General features: G+C 41.6%; 1 protein-coding gene and 1 non-coding gene across 2 annotated transcripts; both read right to left on the bottom strand.

The window, feature by feature from the left end:
• Positions 1-13414: 13414 nt before the first annotated feature.
• CYB561D1 (cytochrome b561 family member D1) lies at positions 13415-18421 on the bottom strand. Its single transcript, XM_089518621.1, has 2 exons — positions 18396-18421; positions 13415-14769 (listed from the first exon to the last, which is right to left on the bottom strand). The coding sequence occupies exons 1-2, from the start codon at positions 18405-18407 to the stop codon at positions 14263-14265; spliced, it is 519 nt and encodes a 172-aa protein (XP_089374747.1). The 5' UTR covers positions 18408-18421; the 3' UTR covers positions 13415-14262.
• On the bottom strand, positions 16047-16155 carry LOC149316125 (U6 spliceosomal RNA). The gene has a single exon (XR_016280811.1). It is a non-coding gene; the product is annotated as a U6 spliceosomal RNA (small nuclear RNA).

Raw genomic sequence — 18421 nt, 5'->3', positions numbered from 1 at the left:
TGATGGCAGCAGAAGCAGAGACAGGAAATGTGTGACCCTCCAAATGTAACTGGACTACAAACCCTATCACACCACTCCATTGTTTTTGTTGGCTAGGGGGAGGTGGGGGATGCTTTCATGTCACTGGACCAGTGAATCTATTCTAGGACTTAATCCAAATTCTAAAGGAGAACTCCAGTGTGTTGAATTCTATTCCCAAACTAGCTCCTTGGATACTTCCTCTAAAATTTAGATTAAGGATTGATCAATTCCTACTTTATCAATGAAGCATCAAGCATGTTGTTTTCCCTTACGCAATACCTGTGTGAGCAGGAGCTGTCCAGGGTGCAAGCACGAGGTTGGAAAAAGTATGTTTGCATTACAACTCCCAGAATATCCAGGCAGCAGTGCCACTGGGGGTTCTGGAAGTTGTGGTCTAAAACAATTAGAGGCCAAAAAAGGTAACATTTCTGAGCTCTTCATGGGAGCCTGGTGTTCTCAATGTCCCCTTATATACCTGGTTAGTTTCCCTCATAGATGTGACAGGGTTGGGCTTTGAGGACTCAATCACAAGCGGGGCTAAAGTTCAGAGGCCAGCAGCTAACTGTGTAATGGGAAGTACAGTGGCCTCTTTGTATCTCATGGGTTTTGGTTCCAGGACCCTCCTGGGGATACCAAAATCTATGGATGCTCAAATCTCATTATATATAATGATGTAGTAAAATGGTGTCTCTTATATAAAACAGCAAATCAAGAGGTCTTGTAACACTGAGACTAACTGAACGAAAGACGTTGGCAATTCGAACTTTTGTAGACTTAAGTCTACTTCCTCAGATCCAAATGCATCTGAGGAAGTAGATTTAAGATGACAAAATCTCAGGCTACCAAGTTCTTTCTTTCAGTTAGTCTCAAAGGTGCTACAAGATCTCTTTACATACTGATTTTACAGACTAACATGGCTATATCTTTGAATTCTAGCAAAATCAAGGTTTGCTTTTTGGAATGTTTAAAAACATATTTTCAAGCTGTGGACACTTGAATCCATGGATGCAGAATCAGTGGGTACAGAAGGCCGACTGTATGCAGCTCAAGTGAGCTTAAACTTTATACACATTATGGTTACCACTTTTACCCAATGGTAGCCTGTGGTTTTAGCCTAAACATTGAAATTGCTATCCAAGTTTCCATTTGTTGCTGTGTGCTTTCTAGGTGTTTCCAACTTATGGCAACCTTAAAGCCACCATATCATGGGGTTTTCTTGGCAGATTTGTTCAGAGGGGATTTGCCATTGCTTTCCCCTGAGTCTGAAAGCATGTGACTTGCCCAAAATCACCCAGTGGGTTTCATGGCTGAGCTGAGAACTTAACCCTGGTTTCCAGAGTCACAATCCCACACTCAAACCATGCCACGCTGGCTCTACTCAAGTTTCCATACCTATCACCAAAATAAGTTCGGTTTAGCTAATTTTTAGGCTGAAACACAGACCAGATTTTCCACCCCACAGATACCACTGCCAGCCACCATTGCCTTGTCACAATGCAAAACAAAAGTTCCCTGTTTGTTTTCCTTTACAGTGCTGTCATTTTTCATTCTTATGTTCACATCTATTTAAAAGTTGCAACAAGCTAAAAGAAGCCTTCACAAAGGCAGAACTAAAACAAATTATATGTTCTACAGAGCTAGCAAAGATTACTTTTGGGACTACTGGCTGAGATGTAGTGTCCCAGCTGCACACTGCCTGGCTGTCTAAAAGAGAGCCATTCTTCTGACACTTTTCAAAAGTGGAAGGGCTGAAATGGAGCACCAGAGAGAGGTCTCTATGAATTCTGTAAAATATTAAGGAGATTGTTCAATAGGAATTATGTCACTAGGATCAAGAGCAGAGGGGTGACCTCACTCTCCACTCCAGCAAGGTAACAGAATGTTTGTGTCCAGATACCACCAGTTGAAACGACACCAAAGTGTAGGGCAATTCCCCCACTTCCACCTCTCCTTTTTCTTCTTTCTCTTCCTCTTCCTCTTCTCTTCTATGCAAGGATGAAAACAAGGATGAATTTCCAATGAAAGAATAAATTCCTTCAAGTACCACTGAGGAGTCCACAAGAGTGACAAAAGCCAGCACGTACAAGAGAAAATAAAAGATCAAAAACACAGAGGCCTCCAAAGCCCCAGAGCTTTAATTCAAAAGCTAAATGGCTGAAAGGAAGCTAATGGAGCAGGGCACCCGTCTCTTCTGGAAAAGGCCCCTACTGGGGGCACCATTGTTTGGACATCTGTCACTGCATCCACCAGCGGTAACTCTCTCGGTCTGCTCTGCTGAATTCCCATCTGACATCATGTTCGGGAGGCAGCTGCAAGTCAGTCTGACTCCATGACTACAGGGAAAAGGAAAACAGTGTTCCAGGGGGACAGAGGGATTAGGTTGAAACAATACGCTAAAATGTTAAGGCTGCACTCCTACATTCACTTACCAGAAGCTGTCTAATTGAGCTCAGCAGAATTTAGTTCTAAATAAGACAAGTATTACATTAAATAAGACATGTATTACATTGAAAATGCAGGTATAGTATCCCCCCATCTATGTCAATGGGATGATGATTCTACTCTGGGCTTTAAGCCTAAACTTTAAAGGAACTATCCAAGTGCTGAACCCTATCACTCACAGAGATTCAGCACCATAAAGAACCACTAGCTGCCACTAGCTCTCCCTTCCACTACTTGGTAACCATATTAAAAATCATGTTTAAATATAAAGGCTTTTAAATGTAAGAACTACTACAACAGCAACTACTATTTACAACTATTATAGAACTACTAGTGACACAGCTACTACTTCAGGACACACTAGGTAAAGTATTACGTATTTGTGGCAGGCACAATAGTGAATGGCAATGGATTATTGTGAAAGTAAGCTTTTCCACTACTTTGCTCTGAAAGCAGAAGGGGAGGAGTGTAGTCCACACAACACTGCTACACTGGACCATCCACTCCTTGTCCAGAAGCAGCCCTTGTCTACCAGGACACCCTCAAGTAACCACTACAAAGGATGATGCTAGTCTAGCCTTTGCAGCTAGACTTGTCTGTCTGTCTGTCTTCTGTTGTTGTTGTTGTGTGCCTTCAAGTCATTTCTGAGTTACTGTGACCCTAAGGGGGTCTTGACAAGTTTCTTCAGAGGGTGTTTGCCATTTCTATCTTCTGAGGCTAAGAGAGTGTGACTTAGAATCATAGAATTGGAAGAGACCACAAGGGCTGTCCAGTCCAACCCTCTGCCATGCAGGAACTCACAATCAAAGCACCCCTGACAGATGGCCATCTCTCCAAGCTTCTGAATTTTCTGTGTTATTGTGTCCATATAAGTTTAGGATTCCTTTAATAAGCACATTATTTGGTGACTAGTTAGAGTATGCAGATTCACGTGATCTGAAATAGTCCATCATTCACACTTTTTAAGCAGAGAATGCAACTGATAGTATTAAACACAATGTGCCTTTCCCATGTGAGTGAGACCACAATGTTGATAACTCTGCATACAGCTGCTACCATGGTGAACCCCCAAAGCTCTGTGGATAAGGGATCTCCCTTCTCCATGTTATTGAGGGGGGCTGCCTCACAGCAAAGGGAAGAGGGAAACCCTATGATTCCACTCCACAGACTACCCACTTTTTTAGACTGAATCAGTTGCAAAATTATGAACTGGCTATAACAGTCTTCAGTCTTATATAACTGAAGATAGTACAGGTTGAGTCTCCCTTATGCAAAATCCTCCAAACACCAAACCTTTTTTCATGGGTGGCTGAGACAGTGTCACTTTTGCTTTCTGATGGTTCAGTATACACAGACTTTGTTTCATGCACAAAATTACTTTAAAATATTGTATAAAATTACCTTCAGGCTATGTATATGGGGTGTATATGAAACATAAATGTATTTTGTGTTCTGACGGGTGCCATCTCGAAGATATCTCATTATGTGGGTATATGCAAAAGCTAAACAAATTCAAAACACTTCTGTTTCTAAGCATTTCAAATAATGGAGACTCAACCTGTACTGCAAAGGTAGGCAAGCTTAAATTAATTTAAATTAATGCATTAGAAACCCAAATAAAGCCATAGCGCAACAATCTCAGGGTATCATTTGCATGGACATCTGTGACTAGGTTTCATGTTTATAGACCAATGCCTCAGAGAGGCAGGTATCTTTCATTATAAATGGACAGGAAATTTATCCACTGTTGCTGAAGTTAATTTTGATTGGAATGAAATCTAAAAATCAATACAAATTACTTTAACATGTTCTGCACATGTTCTGTGCAAAATGGACCAAACACAGCAATTGGAATGGGAGGGAGTCCAGGTTTGTTAGCTGATCCATGAACTTAAATATATCAATGTGTAAATATCAAGCTAAATCAAAACTGGTTCACAAATGTGTATCCTAGAGCAAAAAAAGTATAGAAATATGAAGTGCTTGTTCTAGAGGCAGCTGAAATGAAATGATCAAATCCAAAAGTTTCTACGGCCTTTGTTTCGATTCTATTAGATAACATCTTAAATTTGGTGGTCCTGTGATCAAGCATGTGGATTTGTATAGCATAAAAGACTGACACTGGCTCTCCAGATGTTGTTGGACTACAAGTCCCTAGCCAACATAGCCAGGGGTGATGAGTGCTGTTGCTGGAAGTGCACATGACTCCCAATCCTGCTTTAAATTCTAAATATTCATTTGGTTCTCTCAAATATTTTTTCAGGTTACTTGAGCAGCCGCTTGTGACTGCACAGTACACTTTTCTAGACTAGTTTGTTTGTTCTAGTCCATTTTCAATATTATTCTTTTAACCAGAGAGGTGATTGTGCTTGCTCAGAAATGTATCCCATATTTGTTCTCAATCCCAATTTTCTAGTTACATTTAAAAATTAATACTGAAAGCACTTCACAGTATTTCAAGGGGGAACAATGAATTGGTCTTTCCACCTTATGCTATTGCTCAATTCATTTGGGAGTGATGGTACAAATCAAAGCATATTCAGTTGCCCAGGAAAATCTGTTTTTATGGCATTTGATGTACAACAACCTACATTATCAAATGCATTATTCTTCTTGCTGTTTACTGGGTACCACTTTAAATCAGTCAAAGGGCATACAAACTTGTCAGAAAGCACGTGAATTAAACAATTAGTGGGGGAAACAAAATTATAGATGGATAAGATGGAAAGATAGATGGGCAGGATAAAAAGGATTATGTCCAATGATTCCCAGAGATTAAAACAAAACCAAAAACATCAAAACAAGATAGTGACTGCAATGTATATTTCATGCTGGTCCAGCTGGGACAATCACGAGGAAAGGTCCCATCTGAAAACATTCTTTATTCACCCTCCATAATATCCACATGAAGGACTGTGAGGCAGGGGCATCACTAGGGTTGGGGTCACATCACTGAAGTAACTCAGATAAAAATTAAGAATACAAGGCCTGAATAAAATTTCAATTGAGTTAGCCCTTTTTAGTACAGGGTGCTTCTAGACTGATGGCTCCAATCAAAAGACATTGTGCAACTATTCCATCTTTACTTCATTAATATTCTAAATGCCCCTCTTTCAACTGGAAGTCCCAGGTTCCACAGGGCTGAATCATGGCAGTTAAAAGTGGAATCATAGCATTGCAACCATGTAGTGTGAATGGATTCCTGGTAGAAAGCCAGCATGAGCACTGGATTAGGATCTGGAGACCAAGGTTCGAATCCCCACTTGGCCATGGAAACCAACATTGCTTTGGGCAAGTCATATGGTCTCAGCCACAGAGGAAAGCAAAGGCAAAACCCCTTTGAACAAACCTTGCTGAGACAACCCAGTGATAGGTTCACCTTAGAGTTGCCATAGGTCAGAAACTACTTGAAGGCACGCAACAACAACGTTGAACATTTGCTTTGTAATTCACATTAGCAGCACAAGTTCTTAAAATACTTCACACTAAATGAGAACTAAGCTAAATAAGAACAAACTAGGCACTCATTTTTGCTGCATTGAGGTGAGTGTGTGTAGACACACTCTTTCCCATTCCTAGCTAAAGTGTGTTCTTTGTTGTTGTTTTTCTACTGATGTCTATGGGAAACACTCTTCCACCATTTAAAAACAGCTTCTCACTGTGAAGCAATTGTTTAAAAATAGCTTCGCAGCATGAAGTAGTCAGCTAGCATTTCATGCCTTAAGAGTCCAAGGCTTAGAGTTATTATGGGACTTGTAAGTGCAGGATCTCTTAAGATTTTCCCTCCCCTTAAAGTGCATGTATAATACTTTGGGTTACCCTCTAGCTTGAGGAGATCTGAAATGACATTAACATGTGTGCTAATTTAAAATTTTCTTCCATTGTCCGATTAGGAACTCCAGAAAGGATTTTTGCTTCTACACTGGGGGAACACTTGAACACATTTCTCTACTGACTAAAATTACACTTTCTAAGGATAATTTATCTAAGATTTTCAAGAGTGAACAATTGTCAGTAATTTCTGCCAAATTCATATTATGGACCAAAAAAAGAGGGAGAGGGAGAGGGAGAGAGAGAGAGAGAGAAGTTGAGCAGTACTATTGATATAAAATGTTTTTTAGGTTATTTCTGTGGAAATAAACTTGATGCTTTAAAAAAAAGTTAAAAGTTAATGATGCTGAAGTACAGAATTGGAATTGGTGACTGAGATATAGAGCCAGTGTGGTGTAGTGGTTTGTGTGTTGGACTGTGATTCTGGAGACCAGTGTTCACTTCCCAGCTTGGCCATAAAACTCACTGGGTGATCTTGGGCAAGTCACATGCTTTTAGCCTCAGGGGAAGGCAATGGCAAACCTCCTCTGAACAAAACTTGCCAAGAAACCCCCATGATAGGTTCTTGAAAGTAGAACAACAACAACAACAACTGGGAAATACCCATCAAGTTCAGTATAATAAAAAAGGAGTCCAACTTGATTGGCTGTTTGCATCTCCAGAGGGCTCTCTATGGCACACCATGGTAATTTTTAACCACAGGACTGAATTCTGATTATGGACAGCCCATAATTTCCCTTGAGGAAAGCCATGACTTCACTTAAATACTGTCAATGACTCTATAAATGTGTTATAAGATTTATTTTAATCTCTGCCACTGTGTCTGCAGAGAGAGTCTTACAATGGAGATCTCATATTAAACAGTTCACTGTTTTCTCTCCAAAGCAGTGAGATAAAAGTCTTCCTGACTACTGCTAGGACAAGTCCGCTGGACAAACCAATATAAATTTATAATATTTATTTGCAATGCAAATTTAAAAGGCACAAAACGATAACAGCAAAATATCACCAAAGCTACTTTATGATTCATCTTTGGACAATTCAGTCAATTCTTTGTAGTACATAGAGCTTGGGAAAGTTATGTCTGGACCAATACTCCCAGAATCCCTCAGACAAGTAGTCCAAGAAAGTAACTGTTTCCAGTTCTGAATCTGACCTACATGTGCATTCATGTCTGGAGAAAGCTGCTCCTAGCAACTGCACGAGAATATTGCAGAAATGGAATTTCCAGTATCCATACTGTGAATGATTCTTACTGGGATTTTGTTCCCCTATAGGAAGCCTTTGAAAACAGCCCCCTCTTGTGGAGTTTTCTTTCTTTTTTAAGTGATCAGCACACAGGGTAGCTTTCCCCCCAATCCTAGGGATTTAGATGTTAAAATTATTAATACACTGAGAGACATCCACACTTTTTGTATGTGGCTAGCCCTTGTAGCAGTAAAGGAACACAAGATGTAATACCACAGAGTCAGACTGGTATTGCTGGGTTATTAACAATTTGTACTGAAGTAGCAACACAACAAGCTGCTGCATATTGATTCTAAGCAGATCTATTTGACAGTGAATGTCCCCCCCTAAACTGATGCCTAGGGGTAGAGTCAATCTGGCTGCCTCTTCATTCCCAGAAGTTTGTTAGCTAGCTTCCCTCTCATACACATAACCTGGACCTTTTGCTACTTTCAAACCTGGGGTCACGAAATGAGAGCCACAATACTCTGGGAAACAACTTCTGCTCAGCAGAAGAGGAACCTGTATGTTTTCCATCCACCTGTACTTCATTCTTGCCATCCTCATATGATGTTTGTTCCTTCTTGGTGGTTCCATCTAGACAGGCAAACTTCACACTGCAGTTTTACAGACATCCTCTCAGAAGATGCATGAGTAAGATGAATGTGCCTCATAGGGTTGCAGGTGCTGCTACAAAGACTCATTCCTACAGCTATCTGCACTCACATTAGTTCTCCTCATTAAACTTGGATGAGCATGTGCACACACCCACTCACCATCTGCACACTCAAGGAAAACACACATGGGGCAGCAGCAGAGTTGGTGTTGAGTAGGCTTTCTTTGTTAAGATGTGAGACTTTTATGACTAACTTGTTTGTTTCAGACTGTTTTCCAAAAATTAATAACCACCATCTCCCCATCTACAGGCTAAAACAGATATATCTACAAATGGTAGAATGTATTTTCTCCAAAAACCTATGAAGAGGTAAAACCCAATCATTTTCCTACCTGAAGAGAAAGATAAGCTAGCAACCACTCTTTCATCCTACCATGTACAGAAACCAAATACAATGGACGCTTGAATCTTTCTTTCTTACTCACTGCTGATGGGATAGAGCTCTTCAGCGCAACTGAAGGCATAACAACAACTTGGGAGCCCCAGGACAAATGGTGGGGCACACACAACTGTATCTCTCAACAGAAGGGAATAGCCAGAGGCTTAGAAGGAACAGCTGTTGAGTGGGTGTGTGCTGGTACTGTTGCCTTACAGGATCTGATTGCCTGAGCAGGTTGTCCTATTCTGCTTAACAGTAGAGCTGATCCTGGCGTTCCAACAGGAAATTAAAAGTGTCACACCAGGAACAGGAAAGAGAAGGATGAGAAACAAACTGGTACAAGTGGGGAGGGGGACCTCAGTGTGAGAAATAAAATACTGTGGTATCAGATACTCTGAAAGTACCAGATCTCATTTGAGCAGGGCCATGCCTGGTTAGTACTTAGATAGGAGAGTGTAAAAGAATCCCAGGTGCTGTTAGGCTATATTTCCGAGGTAAGCCACCTCTGACTATTCCTTGCCTAAGAAAGCCCTCTGAAATTCATGGAGTCACCATAAGTCAATAGGTGATTGAAGGCACATCTACACACATCAAAATACTACACCCTCTGTCCAGGAGGAAATGAGTAAATGAAGTTTTCTCTTGCTCTAAGTCCGTGCTACTTAAAGCAGTGGTCCATGGACTGGTGCCAGTCCAGAAGCCATTAGTTATCAGTCTCGGGAAAGAGGTACAGGGGGGCAAACAAACAACTGTTGTCCATGAACATTTGACTATATGGCATTGGTCCCTGGTGCATTGGGTGGGAGGGAAGCCAGTCCCCCACATCAAACAGCTTAGAGAGTACTGCCCCAGAGCAGAGCTTCTTAAATTGTTTGATTTTGGGGATTGATCATTTCCCCCCACCACCCCAGTGTGCCAGGGACAACTACCATACTTGTACCCGTAGGATACAATTATTTCATTCTTCCCTGGAAACTCTCCAGACTCTGGCAGCTAAAAGATTTTGGATTGGCACTAGTTCACAGACCATAACTCTGAACTACACTTGAGCTCACCTATAATCCTCACCCAATGCAGAGACATTTCTAAAGGAACATGAATTGGTCTCTCAGCTCCCACTCCAAATAGGTGTATTCAAATAAGTTACTCCTTCTCCTAGTCTCTGTGCCCCAGTGCTAGTCTAATGCCTCTGCTTCTCAGAAATTTGTTTGCTCTTTCAAAAAGTTGGCTCAAAGTAGCAAAGTGAGGCATAGTACTGTTTATCACTGATGATGATGTAGGGCACTTTGCCTCAGAGACCCATATCGCTCCTGTAGTCATATGCTACCTGTATTTCCCCAGTGACAAAAGATTGCTGCTTCAGTGCTTAAAAAAAAAGGATAACTCTTCAACAGTTGTGCATCCTTAAGGGAAAACATCTGGATTTTGTTCAACAAGTTAGAAGAATATATATTATAATAAGCATTGCTCATGTAATGTAGCAATATGGTAGCCTTAGAACTATTTTTGGATTGTATTCAAAGCTTCTGTTTCTACTCAACTTGACTAATGCCAAATTGACAACTTCTCAGCTGCAACCCCCACTGTATGACAAAGGCTTTCTTAATAAGTGCTACTTCCTAGCTCACCTATTTAATTGGCTTGAATCCAACACTAACCACAAATGATGAGGATGTATATTAGCTGAATCTCAAAAGAAAACCAGCATGATGAAACCTCATGGTATAATTAGTTATTAATTGCAGCTGACTTATGCTCCATTGATTTCAATGGGTCTATGCTAAGTAGATGGGAACTCTAGGGCCTTCCAAATGTTATCGAACTGTAACTTCCAATAGCCATAGCCAACATAGCCAATAGTGAAGAATGCTGGCAGTTGTAGTTCAGCAACATCTGGAGGGCTATACAATTCTTAACAGTGCATTTAATAAATAATAATAATAAAATTTTTATTTATATACCGCCCTTCCATCAGATCAGGGCGGTTTACAGCAATTAAAATACAGTGGACAATAAGCATTAAAATCATACAACAAGTACAAGAAACATAAAAACAAAAGGCCCCAGGTTAGCCAGTCCCGTTGCCAGTGCGGCGGAAGGAGGTCTATAGGACCTTATTCAGGGAATGCAATTCCGAACAGGAAGGTCTTTAAGTCCCGTCTAAATTGGGCCAGGGAGGTAGCTGAGCGGAGCTCTATGGGCAGCGTATTCCAAAGGGCCGGGGCGGCGATGGAAAATGTCCTCCTGGTAGTGGAGACAAACCTCGCCCCGGGAACCCTAAGTAGTTGCTGCCCAGATGTTCTGAGGGTGCGGGGCGGAATGTATGGGGAGAGGCGGTCCTTCAGGTATCCTGGGCCCAAGCCATTTAGGGCTTTATAGGTCATCACCAACACCTTATATTGCGCCCGGAAGCGAATGGGCAGCCAATGGAGATCTTTTAATACCGGTGTTATATGGCTGGCCCTGGACGTACCAGTGACCAGCCTGGCTGCCATGTTCTGCACCATTTGAAGCTTCCGGGTTTGGTATAAGGGTTGCCCCATGTAGAGTACATTGCAGAAATCCAGTCTCGAGGTTACCAGGGCGTGTACCACAGTTTCAAGGTCCGTCTGGGCCAGGTATGGGCGCAGCTGGCGAATAAGCCGAAGCTGATGACAGGTGCTCTTGACCGTCGCATTCACCTGAGCAGTCAGGCAAAGGGACGAGTCAAGAAGCACCCCCAGACTGCGCACAGAGTCCTTCACAGGGAGCGTGACCCCGTTCAGGACAGGTGGAACCACCGCCATTCCTGGACCAGGGGAACCTATCACGAGTACCTCCATTTTCTCTGGATTCAGCTTGAGTCGGTTTTCCCTCATCCAGCCCATTACTGACTCCAGACAGGCCACGAGAGGAGAGACGCCATCCTCAGTCACTGCATCAGTCGGAGACATAGAGAAGATTATTTGGGTGTCATCAGCGTACTGATAACCCCGCGCCCCATGTCTCCGGATGATCTCTCCCAGCGGTTTCATGTAAATGTTAAATAGCATGGGAGACAGAATGGCTCCTTGAGGGACCCCAGTTTTAAGGGCCCTCTCGTCGTAGCACACGTCTCCCAGCTGCACCATCTGAGACCTCCCGGAGAGGTAGGACCGGAACCACTGGAGCGCAGTGCCCCCGATTCCCACCTCTGCCAGGCGCCCCAGAAGGATACCATGGTCTATGGTATCGAAAGCCGCTGAGATGTCCAAGAGCCCTCAGCCAGCTCATAAAGTGACCCCCAAAAATCCAGCAGGCTCAAAGAACACATTTGTCTTATTTGTACCCAAAAATCTCTCAATGTCATTGTGATATTTCACACTATCCTTCAATACCACCACTGATTCCTCCCCGTGCCCACTATACATCTATAAAATCTGCTAGATAACAGTATTAAGGTCTCTACATAATTATAGCATTTTTATACCATTTTAACTATCAAGGCTCTTTCCTATGGAATTTTGGTATTTGTCGTTTCATGAATTATTTAGAATTCTCTGTGCCAGAAGGTTCTAAATGCCTCAATGGATTACAATTCCCCAAATTCTGTAGGATGGAACTATGGCAGTTCAAGCAGGCCCAAAGTGCTATAACTGTGTAGTATGAAAGAAGCTTAAGATAGATATAAAAGATGTTAAATGGTGTTGTTATTTGCTGTCAAGGTAACTTCAACTTCTGGCAACCCTATGAATGAGAGCCCTCCAAGAATTCCAGTAATCCGCTCTCCTGCTCAGGTCTTGCAAATTCAGTGCCATGGCATCTTTGATTGAGTCCATCCACCTGTAGTGTGGTCTTCCTTTTTTCCTACTGTCTTCCACTTTGCTGACCATTATCATCTTTTCCAGCAAGCCATATTGTCTCATATGTACAAAGCACTGCAACTTTAGTTTAGGCATCTTTGCTTCTAGTGAGAGTTCAGGCCTGATTTGCTATATAACCCATTCATTTGTCCTTTTAGGAGTCCATCTTATCCATAGATCTCTCTTCCAGCTCCACATTTCAAATGAGTTGTTTTTCTCCTTGACAGCTTTCTTCACTGTCAAGCTTTTACACCCATACATAAAAAAATCATAAAATACAAGCTCTTTTAAAATGGGAACGTTTCTTGCCAAAAAGGAAGGGAAAAGAAAGCCCTACCTCTAGTCTTCCTAATACTGGCCCAGTGGGAGGACAACATCAACTTTACATGTCATTTGGATGCACAACTCAGAAATCTATGTCTATTCCTAGAATAGTTCAAAGGATGGCAAGCAGACTAATTAACCACTAGGCTTTTGACCTAGAGTTCAGATACATTTAAAAGCCACTGTTTTCCCCCTTCCCTCTGATGTAGCCATCTTTTGTGTGTGATCTTTCTGAAGCATAATGGCTTATGGAGTAGTACAATCCCAAGAATGTCCAAGTCAATTGGACTGAAAATGTCAAGGTTATGGATGGTTAAAGGTTAAACATTCATTCATTAACTCAATTTAGAGCCTTCCTTTCTCTCACCAAGGTACCCAAGATGGCTTACAAAACCTAAAGTTGTCTCCCATCCCACAGAAAAAAAATATTAACCAAAAAAAGGGAAACCAACTTTTTAGAGATTTAACATTGATCATAGAATTATCTCTTTGTGTGTGTATGTGGACCACACACAAAAAAGAGATAATTCCATGATCAATTTTAAATCCAAAACAAGAAAAAAACTCCCCCTCTCATGTATGTCCTTAACAGCCTGCATACTTTCTTCACACTGTGCGTCTCAGAATGAAAGTAAGTGTATATTATGAAGCATATTATAATGAGTTTTTATAGCCAGCTGCTTACCCATGAGTTTATTTTATTCAGAGCATTTACATTCCACCTTTCAGTCAAAAAAGGATCCTGGTTCTCTGCCCTCAGGCTTACAATCTAAAAAGACACAAATCACAAGGAAAAGGGGGTAGCACTGGGGGAAGGGATTCAGTCCAGCAAATGCTGGCTGCCCTTCTCTCCCACAGAGGCCACAGTATTGTACGTTGGGGGTCCTTACACCAGCCGCAGGGACTAAGGCACAATGCCATTGCATGTGGCTGCTCTTCTCTTTCTCAGAGGCCACAGTTCATACTACTCAGAGTTCATTCTGTTTCTGTAAAAACCTTAGGGGGGAAAGGCCTGGGTTCAGCTGAAGCCTCCTAAGAATTCTCCACCCTCAGTTTACAGACTGATCTTTATAGCCACTTACTGCATTTCATTGTTGTAGTCACTCGGCGTCTTCTAACTAGAATATGTAAACTCATTCTTTCTTTGCATTTTCCATGGAAAAAACAACTCATGGTGAATGAAAGATGAGTGAACAGCACACATAATGTTAATGGGGGAGGTGTGGGAGAAAAGAGAAGAAATGCAGGATGAGTGACAGAATGTCAGGAACAAACCTTGCATGGAAGGTAAGCACAACTTTGTCTAAAGCTGAAATAATCCAGACTGACACCACTTTAACGACCATGGCTGAATGCTATGCAGTTCTGGGAACCATAGTTTTGTGAGACATTTCACCTACTCTGTCAGAGTGCTCTGGTGCTACAACAAACTACAGTGCCCATAATTCCATATTTCCACAAAATAAAAACATCAGAATAAAGGTGGGTAAGGGGGGGGGGGGAGTGGATGAAATCTTGCTTCCCAAGAGTCCTCCTGAGATTTAGACATATTGTCTCTTTTTTGGCAAATGAGTTCTAGCAACCTGGTTCATGATCACCAAGGCTGGACAGAAGGGCAGCCCGATGCAGACATACCAAACCAGCCCTTTAATCTGAGCTTGAAACCAGTCAGAGCAGATGGCTAGTACCACAGTGAATGTGGCAAGCAGGTAAACTATCAATCCATGCATAGTGTGGTACCGCTGGAGCCAAGCCATAGATGAGATCTTCAGCAGCTGTGGAAAACACAGGCAAAGTCCACACAGGACCTGCCCACAAGCAAATACAAAGGTCAGGAAACCCACTATACTATGCCAGGAGACAAAGTGTGGGAGCTCACTACGGTTCTTGCTGGATACAATGAAGATCAAGCCCAGTATGGTAGCTACAAGTGCCAGTATCTGTGAAGTCCAGTGCAGTAGCACTTTCACTTTGTGAGAGGAAGAACAGAAGAAGAATGAGCTGTCTGGTGAAAAGATCAGGATGGCTTCAGTCAGGCAGAGACAGAACTGTGAACAAAGACACACATTAGCAAACATGTCAGTTTTGGGTAGTGGCTATCATGTCAGTGGGGTGGTACATCCACTCTAATTTTCAGTACAAACTTTAAAGGAAGTGTCCAACCCTATCCTCCTCAGCAGAATCATAGAATCATAGAATCGTAGAGTTGGAAGAGACCACTAGGGCCATCCAGTCCAACCCCCTGCCATGCAGGAAATCCAGATCAAAGCATCCCCAACAGATGGCCATCCAGCCTCTGTTTAAAGACCTCCAAGGAATGAGACTTTATCACCCTCCAAGGGAGTGCGTTCCACTGTCAAACAGCCCTTATTGTCAGGAAGTTCCTCCTAATGTTGAGGTGGAATCTCTTTTCCTGTAGCTTACATCCATTGTTCCGGGTTCTGTTCTCTGGAGCAGCAGAAAATAAGCTGTTCAAAACATCTCTGTTAAAAGTTTGGACTGAAAACCTGGTCAATATTTGCTGCCTCACTGGCACAGAAGCACCTAGTCACCACATAAGTAAAAGCAACACCAAAGTCTTTGAACTAGATGATGGGCTCAGCCAAAGAAGTGGTAAAACCTTTCTTAGACTGTAACACATCACATTAAAAGGCTTAATTCTTCACCTCCCATTTCATGTAGGATTTTCAAGTCACTCAAGCAGCAACTTTCCAACACCTGGTAAATCAATTGAACATATGTAATTAACATGTCAGAAGAGAAGGGTTCAGTCTTGCCCTTTCCTTCCATGTCTGTATGTTGGGAAGGATTAACAGGGGGTTGTTTTGAAAGAGCATTCAGCCATATAGCTTTACATTTACAGACCAAAGTGACACAACTCAAAATTACTATTTCATTCTGCTGAGACTAGTCCTGAGAATTGATTAAGTTGTGGCTGGAAAACTAAGATGCATTACTGTGTAAGATAAAAAACCACTAGCAACTGCTGACGTTGGAATCCCTGATATCCCTTCTATTTGCCATCACTGCCCATTCGTGTGCCCTATTAGCACAGAAAAGTGTCAAGAACAAAGGCTCTACTTGCGTTATATTCTCCCTCCAAGTCAGGAATGGAGAATCTTTATTTTACAGCACAGCTAATATTTTAGTCCAAAACTCCTGTAACTTCTTTCCATAGGCAAAGCTGGCTGGAGCTTCATGGAACTGAAGTCTAAAACTTCTGAAGAGTCAAAGGTTCCCTGCCTTTATTTTTGGTGGTTGTACAGACTGAGCCTAGAGCAGGGTTTGAGAATATGTGGCTTGGCAGGCATAGAAATACACCTCCAAAAATATGGAATACTTCATGAATTTGGATGTCATTCTAGTTAAGGAGCCATTCTAATCTCTTTATCATTTTTAATTCAGTATATGTGTTGCTGAGGTGAGTTCAGCACAAAGAACATGGCCCCTGTACAGTAAAATACACCTCACCATTGGCGACACTGGCTAGAGATGGTACAGTTTAATATCTGGAGGCCTGTATGTTCCTCATCCTCAGCCTAGAGGAAGAGGGCAAGCAACTGTGCATCAGTGAAAATGATAAGGCATACGCAGAGGTTCCTAAAAAGTGATAGGGCATGTTTAGATGTTTCAAAGCCTGTAGCTGGCATCAAAATTACTGGAACAAAATGAATCATTTTGGCTTACACTACTGCTCTCTTAGGGCTACTTAACATCTTACTAGAAAAAGAAGATAGATGCCATGATTAATCAAGGCTTTCAAGCATATATTTACTAAGTATTTTTGGGACTGCCATTCAAACCTTAGCTACAACATATGGTCAACCTAAGAAGGAAATGCATGGATCCATCTTTTCTTACATGTCAAGTACGCTACTGTAGAATAAGTAATTTCTTTTCCATTGGAGAGAAATGCTAGTTAAAAGAGCTAGAAAAAAGGAGGAAGTGTGCCATCCATTCATGCATCACACTTTTCCCAGACTGAGACTTAAGTGTGCATACTCAGAACCATCTTAGTTCAGATTAACAGTTACCTCACCCTTTAAAGAAAACAGCAAAATACATCTTTATTGAAAATATGAAGGCATTTTCATGAAGGTATACTCGTATCTTGCATATATGGTGAACTGATGTACTCAAAATACTGTGTTTGATGGGCTTCCATGTATGTTCAACAACATGAATTAATGAGATGAATCCCTATTCAACAATAGAACATGCCCTACACATTGAGCATCACTAGATACATATGAGCATCCCATTAGGTGGAGCAAGACAGCTTTAGTATTCTGTGAATTTTCTCTATAGCTTTGATTAATCAAGAACAATAAACAGCCAAGAGTGCATGCAGATACCATATGATTCTGCCCTTACCAAGGTTTTTTTGTAAGAAAAAGTGTTAAAACATTATTCTGTCAACATGACTTATGCACTACCCAAACTGCTAAATCATGGGTTTTGATACAGAACTTTATTTCAGTTTGGGTAGCAACAGGTGTCTTTGAACCCAGAGAATCAGCATACCTCCTGATTACATTGGGAGCTGCGATTTAGCAAGACATGCTTGTTTATATCTTTTTACATAAGGTGTAGCAAAGGCAATCATAAGCTATAAACAGACATATTTTTTTCTAATGTGAATGAGATTACAGTGGGCCCTTGTAATCTGCTGGGATTTGGTTCCAGGACCCCCCATGGATAACAAAATCCGCGGAGACTCAAGTCCCATTAAATACAATGGCACAGTAAAATGGTGCCCCTTATATAAAATGGAAAATCAAGGTTTGCTATTTGAAATTTATACTTTTTTGGAATATTTTCAAGCTGAGGATGCTTGAATCCATGGATTAAAAATCCAGGGATAAAGAGGGCTGACTGTAGTTTATTTGAGTGGCTTCAGTTCAGACTAGCTGACAAACCTTCTTTCTCTAGATAAGTCAGCTCAAGTCTTAACATAGGAAAGGCCAAATGATGATGGCTTCCATTTTTAACCTTCTGTTATTTCCCCATTTCTCCAGCACCCTTCACCATCCCTACACAGAACAGAACACAGTGAGATAAAGAGGGAATACCTGTACAGAATCTTTTGATTGGTCATGCTAAGAGCCCTCCATCTTAAAGTGCCCACAGCATCACCACTGTAAAACATAAAATGAAGAAAAGTAACTTATAGGCAAAGCAGACTGGCCCAAAGCAGCTGTGGTCAGGCAGAGACTGTGGCAACCATACAGTCCACTTTGAAATAGGCGGAAAGGGTACCACTTAGCTTTTTGCCACTCCTTTTTGTACCAGCTTTTTCTGGCTCAGCGCACCCTCCGGCCACTTTGGAGGCATATGTCATCTGAACTACACACCCCCAAAGTGACCAGAAACTGCTTTATTTAGCCTACCTGTGTCGGGCCTTAGATATTTATTTGGTTCTTTGGGGAGACAATCAATCCCTACAAATATGTGCTGCATTCTTTTGCTAGAGAGGGGACATACATTTTCTGAAGATTATTTTTTAAGGCAGACCAATCTTAAGGCAGAACCATCTGACTATGGGGCTGTGCAGAGCACCCACTGCATCTCTAAAATGAAAATGTCTGTACACTGCCTTAGTTTGTAATACTCTCCAAAAGCAAAGCTTAATAAAACCAACAGTATTCCTGGGATAATGAAGAGAATAACTTACTGCTATTGACATGAAGACAGGGTGCC

Source organism: Sceloporus occidentalis, unplaced genomic scaffold (genome assembly GCF_023333645.1).
Source record: "Sceloporus occidentalis isolate IW3139 unplaced genomic scaffold, rSceOcc1.0.p SCAF_3, whole genome shotgun sequence".
NCBI classification, from domain to species: Eukaryota; Metazoa; Chordata; class Lepidosauria; order Squamata; family Phrynosomatidae; genus Sceloporus; species Sceloporus occidentalis.
The sequence above is the reverse complement of the archived record's forward strand: the minus strand, read 5'-3'. Positions and strand labels throughout refer to the sequence as shown.